Raw genomic sequence first — 16411 nt, 5'->3', positions numbered from 1 at the left:
CCCTGTTGGAGATAGGGGATGTGAGGTTGGGAGAGACAGACACAGTACTCCAGCACCCCAGCTGTGAAATGACCAGAATGCACTCACACCTTCCTGGGGCTACCTTTTACTGTGCCTGTGGCAGCTCCAAGAGGAGGTTAACACTGTGGAGCAAAGAAGTTGGGAAGGAAGGGGGACAGGAGTTAGGGCGGGCCCTGTGTGGTGTGTAGGGCTTCTGCATCCCTCTGGGATCTAAGCCTAAACTGCTCGGGCAGAGTCTGGCAAGTGCCTCAGTGGAAGCGGTACTTTCTGGCTGGCTTGAGGTTGATGTATGTGGCCTTCATCTCCTCGGCCTCAGGGTTCCGCACGTCTTTGAATCGCTCCCCTTTGGTGCTCACTATCTGGTTGTCGATGTATCGGATCAGCTTCTTGGGAGCCTGTCAGGCAATCAGGCAGTGAGCAGCGGAAGCCTGGAGACAGATGCACCCGCTCCATGACCCCGACCGTCTCACCTCCTTAGGAGCCATAGGACGGTGAATCTTCTGATCCTCTGCGCTATCCACCATCATGTACCTGCCAAAAACTGGCTCAGTGAAGCTCCTGCCACCCTGGGAAGACCCTCAAAGGTCCCAGCCCTGCCCAGCCCAGACTCACTTCTGCAGGATGAAGGACTTCAGCTCATCCTTTTGGGGGCCTCTGAGACGCCTGGGCAAGTCCTGCAGAGAGAAGCCAGGTGTAGGTCCTAGGGTACCAGCAGGGGAAGCAAATGGGGCTAGGCTAGGGGCAGGGGCTTAATGCTAAGCTGGAGCGTGGCTGAGGTTACATGGGGTTGGGGGGGTCCTGGCAGAGGATACCTGGTTGGGGCCATCCCAGGCTGGAGGCCCCTCCTTCCCCTCTACCAGCATCTGCACAGCTTCTTCCAGGTCCCCTCGAGCTTTGGCCAATACCCACTGGGCCTGCTCCACTGAACAGGTGGGGAAAACCTCCAGGAGTACGTCCACTCCTGGCAGCAGCTCTTCCTCAGGGCCAGCTGCCTGTGGGCATAAATATTGACAAGAGGCACTATTTCCTCCTTTCCAGCCCCCTAAGCTCCTTCACTGGTACTCTCCTCTACCAGTACCTCATCTTGGGTGTCCCCAGCAGAAGACATCGTCTCTTCTTTGAGCTTTTCACCCCGCTGCAGGGGCTCTGGGGAGATAGATACCTGACCTTGGACCTCAGAGCTCTGTGGCTGCACATTCTCTTAAAGGGGCAGAAAGAGCAACAGGTTTGTCAGGGCTTTGGAGGAGGCCGTTTGAGTCACCCAGGGGCCTGATTCCCAGGCTCACCTTTGTTCCTGGCACCACTCAACTGCCCTGAGAGCTTCTGGATCATGTCTGCTATTGTACCCCTGAAAAGACCAGGAGGGTGGTTAAAGGACAACTCAACCCACCCTCCACCATCAGCCAGTCCCTCTCATCCTCTTGGCCCCAAACAGGCCCTACCTGGGGATGTGGGCAAAGCCGGGTACATAGGCCTCCATCATCTCAGTGAAGGCTTCCATGTCGAAATTCTCCTCTGATGGGCCTGAGGGGCCCAGGTCCCCAAGAACCCCGAGCACATAGGAAAAGATGACGTCATCCAAGCCACTGCAGGAAGGGGACAAGACAAGCCCTGTTAGCCTGGAACTCCAGCCCCTGGCTTCCTGGGGACCATGAGGCAGACCTCAAGCCTTAAGCCTGGAGAGTATCCCACCCTCCCCCTTCCTCAGAGATTTGGTCTCCCCTCTGTTCAACAAGGGTGACGGGAACAGGATGAGAGGCAAGGCCACTCCAGCAGATCACACTCAGCCCTTCCGCATCTCAGGAACAGGGCTGAGTGCTCCCCACCCCAGTCTCTCCACTGGCCAGGGTCAGAGTCCTGCCCAGCTGCTCCAGCACTGGCCCAAGCATGACCCTTCTAGAAGAGTAGCTTCTACCTGAGGTCGGCCTCTGGGAGGTGCGTCTGGACAAAGGCAAGGAGGGCCGCACTGACAATCCTCTCCAGCTCCATGCTCTCTCCTCTGCTGAAGGGATACAAGATGGAGGCTTGTCAGGCCCTCTTCTGCCTGCCCCTGCCCACCAGGTCCAGGGGCAGCCAGCTCCTCCCTCCTGCCCTGCTGTGGAAACCATTTGTTGAAGTTGCCCATAGCTTCCAACTCTGGTCCTCCCCCGTTCCCTCAAGCAGAGCCACAGCCCCCCGCCTCCCTATCTCTCCACCTCCTCCAGCCTGAGTCAGGACAGGACACTGTCTCAGGAGAAAGTTTCCAGAGTGGAGGTTTCCCTCCTCCCTCCCCGTGACCTCTCCCCATCTCTCCACCCCACACCCCAGAAGTAGGCCCAGATCTTCTGGGAAGATGCCAAGGTCTTGAGGTCACATGCCTCCTGGCTGAGGAATCCCATCACTGAGAGGGCCACTGGGCCCCCAAGTCCAGCCACAAGGGGCCCATTGTCCAGCCCCCCAAGGAGCAGGCCTCAGGACTGAGCACAGCCATTCCCCTACCCAGAATGGGCCACCCACCCTCCACACAAAGGGGCTTTTCTGGCTTTGGGGCCCAGATAGAAGGGGAAGTCTTTCATGAATTCTGTCTCCCTGCCTGGTCCTTGCCCTCCCAGCAGCTTGGGGCTATCTACAGAGGCTGTCCATTCTCATTCCCAAGGCCTACGATATTCTAGAAGATCTGGCCTTTGCCTACCTTCCAACCTCACCAGTCCCTCCTCGCTCACTCCACCAGCATCCTTGGGGTCCTTCAAACTTATCCAGCTTCTTCCTGCCTATCTCTTCCAGATATCCACATGACTCACCCCCTCACCTCTGCCAGGGCTCTGCTCAAATGCTGCCTTCAGAGAGACTGTCTCTGACTAACCTACCAAAAATAAGCATTCTCCATACTCCCCAATCTTTTTCTCTGCTTTATTTTCTACATGGCATATACTACAGCTTAATGTTATTTTTATGTTTATTTGCTTATTGTTTCTCCTCCCCCATAGAATGTAAGCTGCAAGAAGAGGGAGTTGGGAGGGACTTTGTCTTATCCTTAGGTATAGCTCTAGCACTTAGAAAAATGCCTGCACTTAGTAGGTGCTTGATAAATACTTATTGACTTGTTTCAATCCTACTTACATGCTTTTGACTACATAAAGTCTGTATTTGGTAGTCAAGAACACACAAGTGGCAACAAACTGCTCCAGATCCACAGGTCCAAATGTCAGCCTATTATCCCAGTTAGAAGACTCAGGAGCACCTATCCCCAATTCATCATATCCTTTCCGCCTGTGTACACCCACTCCAAACAGGCACCTCCTCCTGTTTCACTAGCTGACACAACTTGCTCAGCTGCCAAACCTGAACTTGGGAGTTACCCTGAGTCTCACCCTCTCTCAACCCCACCTGCTGCAATCAATCAGTCACCAGGTCCCGGTCAAGGCTACTGCCTTATTATTCTCCATTCTAGCCACTTTCCCCCAACTTCAGTCTGGCTTCTGCTCCAACATCTCTACCAAATCTTCTCAGGCTAAGGTCAGGAGTTAACTGTTTTCAGGTTTTGGTCTAATTGTTTTTGTTGTTTAGTTGCTAAGTTGTGTTCAACTCTTACGCAACCCCATGGACTGTAGCCCTCCAGGATCCTCTGTCCATGGGATTTCCCAGGCAAGAATACTGGAGTGGGTTGCCATCTCCTTCTCCAGGGGATCTTCCAACTCAGGAACTGAACCCACATCTCCTGTGTTATAGGCAGATTCTTTACCACTGAGCTACTGGGAAGCTCTAATTGGTCTAATTAGGTTGTACCATATGAATTTGCCAATATTATCCATTTTTTATCAAGAAAGAGAGAAAGAAAGAGAAAGGCCATTTCTTATACTGTCACCTAATATTTGCCCTTTCAAGCAGCATCAGTATTGGCCTAGGAGGCATCACGTCCCCCTGTTTCTCTTCCACCTCCCTGGCCATTTCTTCCCCAGCCATCTCTGCCCCCCTCTCCTCTTTTCCCCTCTAACTGGCAGCAAAGCTCAGGCTCAAAGCTGCTTCTCCTCTCTCTTCAGTCTGCACCCTCTGTCTCTGGAAGATCTCATCTGGGCCCACATCTTCTTGTTCCAACTCCATGTCACCAATTCCCAAATATCTAATCCTCTAGTCCAGCCTCCTCCTCTGAGCTACACACTTGTACATCTATGTCTCTGACACCTCCATGGGGATGACTTAATGTGTTCCAAACTGACATTCTCCCAAGTCGTCTACTCCTCCAAGGCTGTCCCCAGCATACACATGTCCATGTACCCAGCTGTTCCTGCCACAAGTCTGAGACCAGATGCTGTCAGGATCCCTGACACCATCCTACCCTCTGCCTTCCCACATCTAATCAGTCACCAAGCCCTGACCATTATCTCTCAACACATCTACTTTTCTCCATCTCTCCTCCCACGCAGCTCCATCTCTTGCCTTAACTGCAAGCATCCCAATCCTTCTCCTCACCACCATCGTTCTGCCAACAACTTATTCTCCACAAAGATCATGGCTGTACAATCTTTACCAAAAAATCATGTTCTTCCTGCATAACATCTAGCCATGATTTCCTGTTCCCAGATTAGTCCAGATTCTTTTTGTGGCCCTCAATTCAGGGCCTTACTCTGTGCCTCTGTCTTTCCAGCCTCGTCATGTACCACTCCCCCACCCTCCCCACCCAGATCACTCCCCTCCACCCTGGCTTGCTTTCAGCTTGTCAGCACTCCAGCTTTTTCATGGCAAGGGTCTCTGCATGAACTGTTTCCTCTGCCTGGGTAACCTGCCGCCTCCACCCCTTCACTTGCTAACTCCTCTCACCTTTCAGGTTTCATTTTACAGTTTCCTTCAAGGGATGCTGTCCCTGACCCTCTAGAACTGGTTTGGTCTCCTCTATCTTACACCCTTACTGCAGACTACACTTTTCCTTACTTAACAACACCTTTTATAGCTATAATTTAAAAAATTACTGGGGCAATGCTTAATGATTCTTCCATTTGCTTCATGAGCACAGGGACTACACACCTGGTTTATTGATCAATGTACACTCAATAAAGTTACTTCCCACTTCACAAATGAAGAGACTGAAGCTCAGTGGGTTTAATGACTTTCCCAGAGTCACCTGGCTTGACTGTGGTAGTCAAGAGATAAATCCAGGACTTTCTAATTGAGTGTATATTCTAGGGGCTACTTTGGGAATGGGGGGATGTCAAGACCTCCAATTGGGTTGAGACAGGGCTGCCATCTACAATTGCAGTTCCCTGGTCCCCTGACTGGTAACACAGAGTTGCTGTGACAGTACAGGGTCACTTGGTACAGCAGAACTGAGAAGCCCTATCTTACCAGGGGAGGTCAGCCTCTTGCTCCAGACCCTAGTATGGGCCCTGGTGAGGCGTGTAACTGCTCAGACCAGGCATACCAGATCTCATCATGCTGCTCCCCCAAGAAGTCAGCCCCCTGTGGAGACCAACATCCACCCCAGGTTATACCACTCCTGGCTGCTACCAGTTGTCTGCCAACCTCTGCGAGGACCAAGGTCCATGGATGCTGCATGAAAGCTTCTAGGGAAGAAGCTCTCAGGGATGTGGCTGATGCCTAGCTTCTAACCAAGGTCCAAGAAGTTATTCATGAGAAACACCTCACTGTGCTCAAATAAAAGTCCTCCTGCCCTGAGCTTTTGCTCTGGCTTGTTTCCTAACAGAATGTCCCCCTTCCTCCTGTTCTTGGGCTGCCCAAACTCTCCCCAGCCTTCAAAGCTTGCCACTTCTTTCTTTCACCCTTCTCCACCCCTTAGGCTTCGTTGGCATTCCTTTCCTACCCAGAACCTTCTCCTAATATTTCTCCTCATAGTCCCTGAGTTGGGGAAGCTACAGTCCAAACAGCCAACCTTCTCCAGGGTCAGAACACGATTTCCCCAAGACTTTTCAAATTCTGAATATAGGCCACAAAACCCCATTACATCCTGGGAGCTCTAAATCAGGGTTCACTGGTTAGTTGCACCCGTGAAATGTGACTGTCATCCTGTCGTGAGTCTTGTTTGAATGTCTCTGATGAAGGTAATAATATTTAGCGTTTACTGACTGCTTACAGGGCTTCCCAGGTGGCACTAGCGACCCTCATGGCACTAGACAAACAGAGGTGGGTTTGATCTCTGGGTCCGGAAGATCCCCTGGAGGAGGGCATGGCACCCACTCCAGTATTCTTGCCTGGAGAATCCCCTGAACAGAGAATTCTGGTGGGCTGCAGTCCACAGGGTCTTACAGAGTCGGACATAACTGAAACAACTTAGTACTCATGGATGACTGCTTAAGATCTGCTAGGGATTGTTCTGTGCTCTTTACATGTATTAACTTACCTAATCCTCACAATTACCCTAACATATAGATACTAATATATCATATTATCCCATTTACCCAAAAGGAAATGGACGCATTGTGAGGTTAAGTAACTTGCCCAGGGTCACAAAGGAAGTTAATAGCAGTTTTATACTCAGGCAGTCTGGCTCCAAAACCTTCACGGTTAACCACCATACTACACAACCTTTCATGATGCAAAGGGTCTGTCCCCAACCTGTGTTCTGATCCTCCTCTCCTCCTTGGCTGGACCTCTTGCCTACCTCGGAATCTTTGCTCACACCATTCTCCCCACTCAGAATGTCTTTGCCCCTTTGCCCCTCACTTTGCAGGACTCACTTCCTCTCCGGCGCCAAACCTGACTGCCCCATTCTCACTGGCCAGGTGGCCTGGGAATATCTCTGGGACGGCACAGCTCTGGACTCCCCAGATGCTCAATAATGCCTCCTCCCTTCCCCAAACAAATTTAAGTGAAACTGGGGAAAGAAGTACTATGTTGTTCCCTTCGGGTGAGGGAGACCAGCAGGCCACGTGGGAGGAGTCCTGGGAAGCAGAGTGGAAGAAGCCCTGGGCACTCAAGAGTCTAGAAACTCAAGAGTTTAGAAAAAAGAGGTCTTCACTGCTTCTCCCAGACCCTATGAAGCCCGGCTCCTGGGCCCTGGTACATAACGCAGGTTCCACAGGACATCATTGTCCTCTGACCCCCAAGGCAGCTATTAGAAGCACCAAGGGGACCGAGGAGTATACGGGATTCCGGCATCCAAAATCAGGCGGGAGTATAAATGAGGGGTGATGGGAGTACAGGAAGTGGGGCCACGATGATGGCCGACCCCTGAAGCAGCAGCTCCCTAAACGAGCTAGCGGGATACTCTTAAGCATCCAGAATAGTGGGCCCGAGGGCAGATGGATGCGCTTGCGGCCCTGGGGAACACATGATGAGGGAGGCCTGAGCAAGCCAAAAAGTGCCTTGATACAGGCCACGGTGAGAATCAGAGATGGGGGTCCGGCGGGCCCCGGGGGTACCGTGGGGAGACACACAGGAGGGGTACCCTGGGTCAGTGCTCTCCGCGACTCTTCCAGCCCTGAGTCGCGGCCTGGAGGGGGAATCACCTGCTCCGTCGGGCGCCGCCGGCGACTTGTCCCGCGCGGTGCAGCTCGCATTCCCCCAGCCCCACCAACGAGATCAAAGGCGGGACCCAGAGCGGTTCACTTCCAGAAGCGCTGTGGTGGCCATTTTTAAGAAGGGCAATTGCCCATAAGTAGGCGGGGCTTCTGTTTCCATTCTCATTTGTCTCAGGGTTTTGGACGGGCTCCCGCGGCGGCCAGTTTTTTGAGAGTAGGGAGGAGTTAGGCATGAAGATGACGCCATGGGTGGAGTCTCAGGGACTGACTGTATCCCCTCCTAGCTCCTTGTCTGCCCAGACCAAGGACATTTGGCCCCACCCAGTGTATTCCCATCCACCTTATTTCCTAGCCCCCCAAATCTCCCTTAAATCCTGTATCTTTCCCTCGACTTCTCCTTGTTTTTCCCTTCTTCCCACAGACCCGTGGCTCACTGGTTGATTCTGGTGGCCCCTACTCCTAGACCTGGTGTTCCCCAAATCCCACTGTCTCTCCTCCTACGTGTCCAGTCCAGATTCAAGCCCTGTCACCCATCAACTCTTAGGTACTGACTTACCCGCCATGCGTGTGTGCGCGTGTGTGTTGGGCTCTTTGTGACCCCATGGACTGTAGCCCCCAGGCTCCTCTGTCCATGGAATTTTCCAGGCAAAAATAGTGGAGTGGGTTGTCATTTCCTCCTCCAGGGGATTTTCCCAACCCAAGGATTGAACCTGCGTCTCCTGTATTGGTAGGCGAATTCATTACCACAAAGCCACCAGAGAAGACTATCTGCCCCTATGAATTCTCTTAACAGCAATGTCTCCCCAAGATGAGGGTGGCTACAGGGCATAAGTTTTGGGCCCTGGAACCTGGTTTGGATGGGGGGAGGGACAGCAGGTGTTCTGAGGACCCACCTGAGCTCAGATCCAGGATCCCTGCAGGCCAGTACCTTAATGTCCCTATTGGCAGGGCTCCTCATTTAGGACAGGATGGCTGAACCCCGGTACCCAGTAAAGTCTCAGCTTCCTCTTTCTGTTCCTGCTACCTCAGCTTCCCAGTGCTATCCAGGGGGGAAGCCCAGAGCCTTCCCTTCCCAGAAGTCCTTCAGTGGGTCATGATGGAAAGAGTTCCATTCAAGGATGAGCTGTCCCATTCCCAGTCATGAGGCTGAGCCTCTTCTCAGGTCTAGTCCCCCTGTAGGGTGCTGGGCGCCCAGAGATTGTCCCTACGCTGAGGAGCTCATGGTCCAAGGTAGAAAGTCCCATTCTCTCTTCCTTAAGGACAGAGGCAGTGCCAGAATATGGAGAAAAACGGGATCACCACTCCCTATTCCAGTCCTGTCCCTCACTTCAACTTCCTACCTCCCCACTGGGATTCTCTGGCCTCAAAGAGAGCAAGATGTGGGCTGGTGGGGAAAGGGAGCAGGAAAGGGGAGGAAAGAAGGAGGGAGCACCTTTGGCGTCGCGTCTCCCATAAAAGCCCTGCTGCTGCCAGCCCGGTGCTACTGGGGTTAATGAAGGGTGGGGTGACAGCCACTTTGAACTCTGGCCAAGCAGGCCCCTGGGAAGGAGGTGATGGGTAGCTGCCAGGCCTCTAAAGACTAAGCTATCGCTCCCCTCCCCCAGTCCCCGATCCGTCCTCCCTCTCCTCTCCATTGCACAATACTGATGCCTCTTCTCTCCCTACCACCCCCATTACAGGAATTTCCATGTTTCCTCAGTAGAGCCGTCCCTAGTTCCAAGCCCAGACCCTGGCGACCATCCCTGAGACTGTACCTTTCCCCCTCTCCCACGGCCTGTTTCTTGAATGGCAGTGGATGTAGCTACTTATCATGGGAAAGAACTTCCTGAGGTTTTGGGGAAGGACCATTTAGGAGGAGCCCCTCAATTCCCAGCTCAGGTTCTGGAGGGTCTCAACTCTGTGCAGTAAGTGTTGGGTTCTGGAATCAGACGACAGAGGGTGGGCTGGGGAGAGGGCCCACCACAGACACAGGGACACACACAAACCGTAATCAGGAACTCCAGGGAAACACGAGTCCCATGCGACATCCATATTGCCTGGGCCTTAAGCCCCTGATTTTTCTGTCCTCTCAGGTCTCAGTATCTCTCCATGGAATGGGAATAAACTCCACTTACGTTTTGGATGCAGCTTGAAGCCACATGAGGTAGAAGGAGGTAGACTGATTACCTCCTCCCTCCCCATTCCGTGAATGAATTCTGTAGCTGACGCTGGGTCTCCTAAGCTGATGGGGAAAACTAGAAGCTTGTGCTGAATCCTCCACTAGCACATCAGCTCCCCAACATTCAACCTCAGAGTGAGGGACTGGGCTTGAATTAGGCAGAAAGGACAGATTTCCCAGACATTAAGGACAGAGAAAGAACCCAGGGGGCTGGTTTCAAGGGGTGGGAGGGACTCAGAGACGGAGGTGAGGAAGGGGATGCTTTGAAAGATGGCGGGGGGGGGGGGGGGGGGGGAGGGGAGAAGGGGGTCCCCATTCTTGCTTGAGGTCAAAAAGGGCTCTCTGGGCAGGGTGCCCGGCCCTCCCACACCTTCCTCCTTTCTCAGAAGAGCCAGGATGGGGCGGGGGCGGGAGTTGGCTGGGGCGGGGCCTATTTAAGGAGCAGTCTCTGGGAGCATCACTGTAGATCCAGCTCCAGGAGAGACAGCGGAGAGGCTTCAAGGGTAAGTGCGGACCTGTTTCTCTCAACTCAAGTTGGGGGTGGGGGTGGAGGGTGGCTCTTGAGCCTGACGGCTTGTCTTTCCATCTCCAGAGACAGGCTGCAGCTCTGCCCTGAGTGGAAATAGCGCACCCCAGTCCTCAGTTTAACTCTCTAGAAAGTCCTGTGTTTCAGGGAAGTCTTTCTCTTCCATTCCCTTATCTATACCAGGTACTTCAGATCTTCATTTCAGGTGTGTTTGTGTGTGTGTGGAGGGGCGGGGGTGGTGGTTTCAGGGAGCTTGGACTCCTGGGCCTCTATCTTCGGGATCCACATTTTGTGGGTCTTGTTTGGCTCAGGAAGCCTGTCTCTAGAGAAATACCCTCTCAGTGTACATGCTCTAGCTCTTCCCCCAGTCCCTTGTCTATCCAGTTCCACACCTAGGCCCATTGGAGCACATTTGGGCAGGGGATGATGGGACTCATTCTGCATGAAATCTCTACCATGACCCTGAGCCCCCACCCCTCATATCTAACATCAGTATCCTGTTGGAATTGAGAGAACCTTTGCCTCTTCTAGCAATGGACCCCTATTTTCTGCTCCAAGCTCAGACCCTTCCTGGAATAGGAGGAATCTTGAGATCTCAGGTTTCTCACTTGACCCATCCTGGGGATGAGGAAAGATTCACAGAAGAGAGCGCAGGAGGGTAGCATCATGGTTAAGAGAACTTTGGCCACCTGGCTCTGAGAACTGAATTCCATAGGCTGTGAGCTCTAGCAAATGCCCTAGGGACTCAGTTCTGGTGCCCGGCTGTGCTACACCATCAATACTGAGGTCACGGGGCATCAGCCAGGTGCTGCCACTGGCTCGATCTTTTAATAACTTCAATTCAAGCCACTCTTCTTGTCAAAGACTTCAGTGGCTCCCCAAAACTCCTCACTTTGCCATTAAAGTTTTTCAAAGTATGGCCTCCATTTAGCTTTCAAGCCTGATCTTCCACTGCTTCCTGGTTATAACCTGCCCTCCAATGAAACCCTGCTCCTGCTGCCACGCTTTTACTCGTGCTGACCCCTCCTCAGTTCTTCTCCGGACACCTCCTTTCCATCGCTGTCAGCTTCCTACAGGTCCTTCAAAGTCTTTCTCAGGTGCCTCTTACAAGAAGCTTCTCCAGCGCCTCAATGATGCATACGATGTCCTACAAATCCTCCATGCTCTGCTTCCAGTGGGTCTTGATTCATGAGCCCCGTGATGACTAGTCTAGTATTCTTCACAGAGTGGCTGTTCAATAAATATTCCTTGTATTTTGCTGAGCATGTCTCATGTATGAAGAGGCCTATGTGTTAAGGCTACTGTCAGATTTCCCAGGTGTACTCTGTGTATACCGTTGGGTAAGTTGTTAATTTCTGTAGGCCTCAGTTTCCTTGTCTGTAAATGGGGATAATAATTATATCCACCTCAAGGTTTTGTGAAAATTAAATGATAGTTTCTGTACAGGGCTTAGCACAGTGCCTGCACATAGTAAGTGCTCAGTTAAGTGTGTAAGATCATTGTGATTATTACCCTCCTTTCAGTAGAATGTGAGTTACCCAGTTGGCAGGTGGGATAGGGTTTAAAATTGGTCAGTCATGGTTTATTGGCAAAGGGCCTAAACCAGATGCCAGGGTTGGGTAAGGCTGGGGGAAGCCAGGAGGAGAAGGCCATCAGGATGAGAGTTTGGTGGCTCGAGCCCCACTGGGATGGGGACAGTAGATGGATTCCCACCTACTGTGTGACCTTGGGTGAGTCACTCCTCTCTGGCCTTGGTTTCTCAGCAGAAGGTAACTTGAGGAGGTTGAGCCAGATAAACAGTAAAGTCTCTGGGAGCCCTGATGCTTTATGAGTTCTAAGCTTCTAAGGGTTAAGTTCAAAGAAAAGATCAAAGAAAGAAGCATCTAGGACTCCCTGCAGGGCTTCCTTACAGCCACAGGGCTGGAGCACTGGGGTTTCGAAGCAACGGCAGGCTGGACTGAACTGAGTGGCAGCACTTCCTTCAAAAAGTCTATAATTGGGGACCTCCTCCCTCACTGGGGCTGAGGGGTAGGGGTAAATTATGTGCAGCTGCTGGACATTTCCAGGGCATAAGTGGAGGCCTTGGGGGAAGAATGTGTGTGAGTAATGTGGATTCTCAGAGATGAGGAGAGTTGAGAGACTTTAAGAGTCTGGGCCTGAGAGGGTAGAGAGGAAGGGGATTCAGAACACATCTTATATGGTGGGAGATTCATGATTTACTTAACCTGCTTTGTTTCAAAAAAAAGAAAAGGAAAAGGATTTGAGGAGGCTTACCAGCATGTAGAAAATTCTCTAAGATTAAAATATAAAATCCATGACAAATTACGTTTTAAATGTGTATCCTTTTTGATCCAGAGATTCAATATCCTTATTATCACTATTTTTAGTTAGAAATTATTTCAGACTTACAGAAAAGTTGCCAGAATAGTACAAAGAACTCTGACTTAGCCTTATACCAGAGTCACCAACTGTTAACCTTTTTTTTGCCATATTGCTTTCTTTAATCTATAGTCCTCATTCAAATCTTGCTACTTGTCCCAACATTGTCCTTTATAACAATGTTCATTCTGGTCCAGGATCCAAAAGAGGATCATGCATTGCATTTAGTTTTCATGTCTCTTTCATCTCCTTTGACTTGAAACCTTTGTCTGTTATGATACTGACATTTTTGAACAATTTTCTCTCAATTTAGGTTTATGTTTCCTCATGATTATGCCTTACCACTGAATTTTTTATGTTGTATTTTTTCAGTTTAACATATCCAAAGCACATGATGTCAATTTGTCTCCATTAAAGAAAAAAATTTAAAGACATTCATTAAAGATGATAAGAAAAAAAAAGACGGTAAGAAAGATTTTGTTTAAGAGAGACTACAGCAATGGGGTTATTAAAGTGTTACCCACCACTTTTCCCTATTATACTATTAGGTTACTATTTTTTTCAGGTTACTATTTTAAAATTTGTAATTAATAAATGTCTTATTGGAACATATCTGAAACTATATAAATATCAGGTTTTTCATCAAACTTTCACCCAGGTTTTGGTATCGAGGAATGACTCTCACTTGAATCAATCATTACTGTGATGATTGGGAATGGTAATTTTCTAATTTCATTTTTCCTTCTTCTGTAAGGAGAGCTTTCCAGTCACATGTATTTATTTAGTTAATATTAGCATGGACTTAGGGATCCTTATTTTATTCAGTAGGTTATAATCTGTTACTGTGATTGTTTTGATGCTTAAAGTGTCCTTGATTTGGTCAGTGGAAGTCCCTTCAAGTTGGCTCCTTTGTTCTTTTGATATTTTTGAGGAGTCCTTTAATTTCTGGCACAAGTTGTTCAGGCTCATCTTGTACCTTTCCTGCCACAGCCTTGAAATCAGCCATTTTCCCAAGGGGAGTGGTTCCTTTTTTTGGAGAATGGAATTTAGAATCAAAGATCTGGGCACTGGCTGTGCTTGTTGCTACTAGGGTGTCATTGTTCAATGATTCAATCTCTAATTCTAAGGTTTCAGATTCCACAATTTAACACTTGTATCTGAACAAAGATGCATATTCAAGGGCATTTATTTTCTCATCACTCTCTCAGCTTATTTCTCAAATGCCTCCTAACTGTTCTCCCTATTTCTACAGTGGCCCCTCTATAGTCTCTTTTCCACACATCATCCAGAATAATTTTTTAAAAAATCTCATCACATTTCCCTGTGCTCATAATCCTCATCTAGGAAAAAAAAAAAATCCAAAATTTTCTACATGGCTTCAAGATGCCACAGGATCCAGCTTCATCTGTACAGTTAACTTCATTAACTATTCAGTTCAGTCACTCAGTCGTGTCTGGCTCTTTGCGACCCCATGAACCACAGCACGCCAGGCCTCCCTGTCCATCACCAACTCCCAGAGTCCACTCAAACCCATGTCTACTGAGTTGGTGATGCCATCCATTAACTATTACATTCCCCCTAACCCAAAGGACAAGGACACCCCAGCCAAGGGTGTTTGTACTTGATTTTCTCCCCCAGCTATTCAAATGGCTTGTAAAGGTCTTTATTAGGTCTCCACTGAAGAGTCACCTCTTCTGAGAAGCCTTCCCTAAGTATCCTGCTGAAAACAGCACCCCATCACTTATTGCTGTATGACATTGCATTGTATATTCCCCTTTGCTTATTGTCAGTCTTCATTTCCCTACATTACATCTCTAAAGTAAGCTCTATCAAGGGCAGAGAGTTGTTTATTTTTCTCCTAGAGCCCCAGTGCCTAGAATACTGCCCAGCATATGTGGGCTCTCAATTGCCTGTCAAGTCAATGAAGATGACTTTCATTCCTTGGGACTTTTGCATTCACCATATTTTCTGCCTGGCTTCCCCTCACCCTTCTCTTTGCACAACTAGCTTTTTCATATTCTTTAGGTCTCAGCTTAAATGTTTTCCATAAGGACAGAAACTGCCATGGCTATCTCATTCATGACTATATCCTCAGGGCCTGCAAATAGTTCCTGGCAAATAAAAGGCATTCAAGAAATTTGTTGGATGGACTTTTAATAGCTAAAAACTGGAAAGAATCCAAATGCTACAGACTGTTAAAGAATGAGGTAACACCATGTGCGTTGGCATAAAACAATGTCCAAGATATACTTAATGTAAAATTCAACAAGTAAAACTGCAATTCCTTTTATGTAGTTAATATGAGGTGCACAGAAAAGAATAGTAAAAAAATACTAGATTGGACCTCAGTGATCATTTGCAGGTGATGGGCTTTCCAGGTGGCCCTAGTGGTAAAGAACCCTCCTGCCAATGCAGGAGACATAAGAGACACAGGTTCAATCTCTGGGTCAGGAAGATCCCCTGGAGGAGGATATGGCAACCCATTCCAGTATCCTTGCCTGGAGAATCTCATGGACAGAGGAGCCTGGGGGGCTACAGTCCATAGGGTTGCACACAGTTGGACACAACTGAAGGGACTTAGCATGCCCACACAAAATATTAGAACAGATGTTAACTCTCTATTTTATAAATTTCTGTATTGCAAACTACTTTTTAAAAACAAATACTAACCTTTGAGCACTTAGTATATGACAGTTACTGTGGTAAACGTTTTGTGTGCAGGATTTCATGATATCTTCTCAATAATCTTATGAGATAGGTCCTGATACCATCATCCCCATTTGTGATGAGGAAACTGGTTCAGGGACATTAAATAGTTCACTCAAGGTCACACAAACAACAGCTCCCTGTGTTTCCATAACTTAAAAAAATAAGGAAAGGAAAATAAGATGAAATTAGGGGTAACAGTTTAGGATCCAGGTTTTACACAAAAGATGCTAAGCAAATTTGGCTCCCTAGAAACCAGGGCAAAGAGAAAAATATGATCAATTATGAGATCCTTGGTGCTTCAAAGATAAAAAAGCAAACCACTCATCAGGAGAAACATCTTTACCAAGTGCTGAGGTTTAACAGAACTTCTGCATGAAGCTCATAATTATAGCAGTGTCCAATCAAGTGATCTACAGTTTCAGTAACATATCTGTATACCCAGGTATCTGCTGGCCAACTACAAATGGAAGTTCACTGAAAGCAATTCCATGAGGAGCCAAATTTATACAGCCTGGGTATCAGATATGGTGGTATGGCTAGACCCGTAGTTAAAATTGGATGTGTGGCTTAATCCTCCAGCAAACTCCTAGAATAGTGCACATTCAACCTATTAAAGACTGTTAGCAAGGAGGAGGAGACAAGATACAAATATATGTATGACTGAGTCCCTTCAATGTTCACCTGAAACCATCACAACATTGTTTATCGGCTATCCCACAATACAAAAGTTTAAAAAGAAAAAAAAAGTTTAAAAAGAATTGGGACACAAGATGTGACATTCATCTTAGATTTCAACCCTGGTAAAATTTCCAGGTAGGCTGTGTTAGTTTTATTCTTCTTTAACAGATGAAGAAACTTAGGCTCAGAGAGTCTAGAAAATGTCAGTCAGTTCAGTTCAGTAGGTCCGACCCTTTGCAACCCTATGGACTGCAGCATGCCAGGCCTCCCTGTCCATCACCAACTCCTGGAGTTTACCCAAACTCATGTCAGAGCCAACCCTAAATCTAAATCCTAAATCTAAACCCTTTCTCAGCCATGCTTGCCAGCCACACCTCAACAAAATACCTGATGCCCTCAGAATCTCTCTATGTGTGGTGGGCCTCAGGACCTAGGAGAGAGTCCTCTTGCACTGGAAGGGAGCTGGTTAAGGGAAAGTGCGGCCCAGCA

The 16411-nt window shown here is 48.9% G+C and overlaps 1 protein-coding gene across 2 annotated transcripts; it reads right to left on the bottom strand.

The window, feature by feature from the left end:
- Nucleotides 1-90: 90 nt before the first annotated feature.
- CUEDC2 (CUE domain containing 2) lies at nucleotides 91-7616 on the bottom strand. Of its 2 annotated transcripts, none has more exons than XM_043475587.1 (9): nucleotides 7461-7616; nucleotides 1937-2023; nucleotides 1464-1607; nucleotides 1308-1369; nucleotides 1100-1221; nucleotides 834-1013; nucleotides 634-695; nucleotides 492-552; nucleotides 91-416 (listed from the first exon to the last, which is right to left on the bottom strand). In XM_043475587.1, exons 2-9 carry the CDS (start codon nucleotides 2008-2010, stop codon nucleotides 270-272), a joined length of 852 nt encoding a protein of 283 aa, XP_043331522.1. In that variant the 5' UTR covers nucleotides 2011-2023; nucleotides 7461-7616; the 3' UTR covers nucleotides 91-269. The 2 variants fall into 2 exon arrangements, with proteins under 2 accessions (XP_043331522.1, XP_043331520.1); XM_043475585.1 differs by having other exon boundaries at nucleotides 1937-2020; nucleotides 7461-7615.
- Between the last annotated feature and the right edge of the window lie 8795 nt (nucleotides 7617-16411).

This window comes from Cervus canadensis, chromosome 8 (genome assembly GCF_019320065.1).
Source record: "Cervus canadensis isolate Bull #8, Minnesota chromosome 8, ASM1932006v1, whole genome shotgun sequence".
Lineage (NCBI taxonomy): Eukaryota > Metazoa > Chordata > Mammalia > Artiodactyla > Cervidae > Cervus > Cervus canadensis.
The sequence above is the reverse complement of the archived record's forward strand: the minus strand, read 5'-3'. Positions and strand labels throughout refer to the sequence as shown.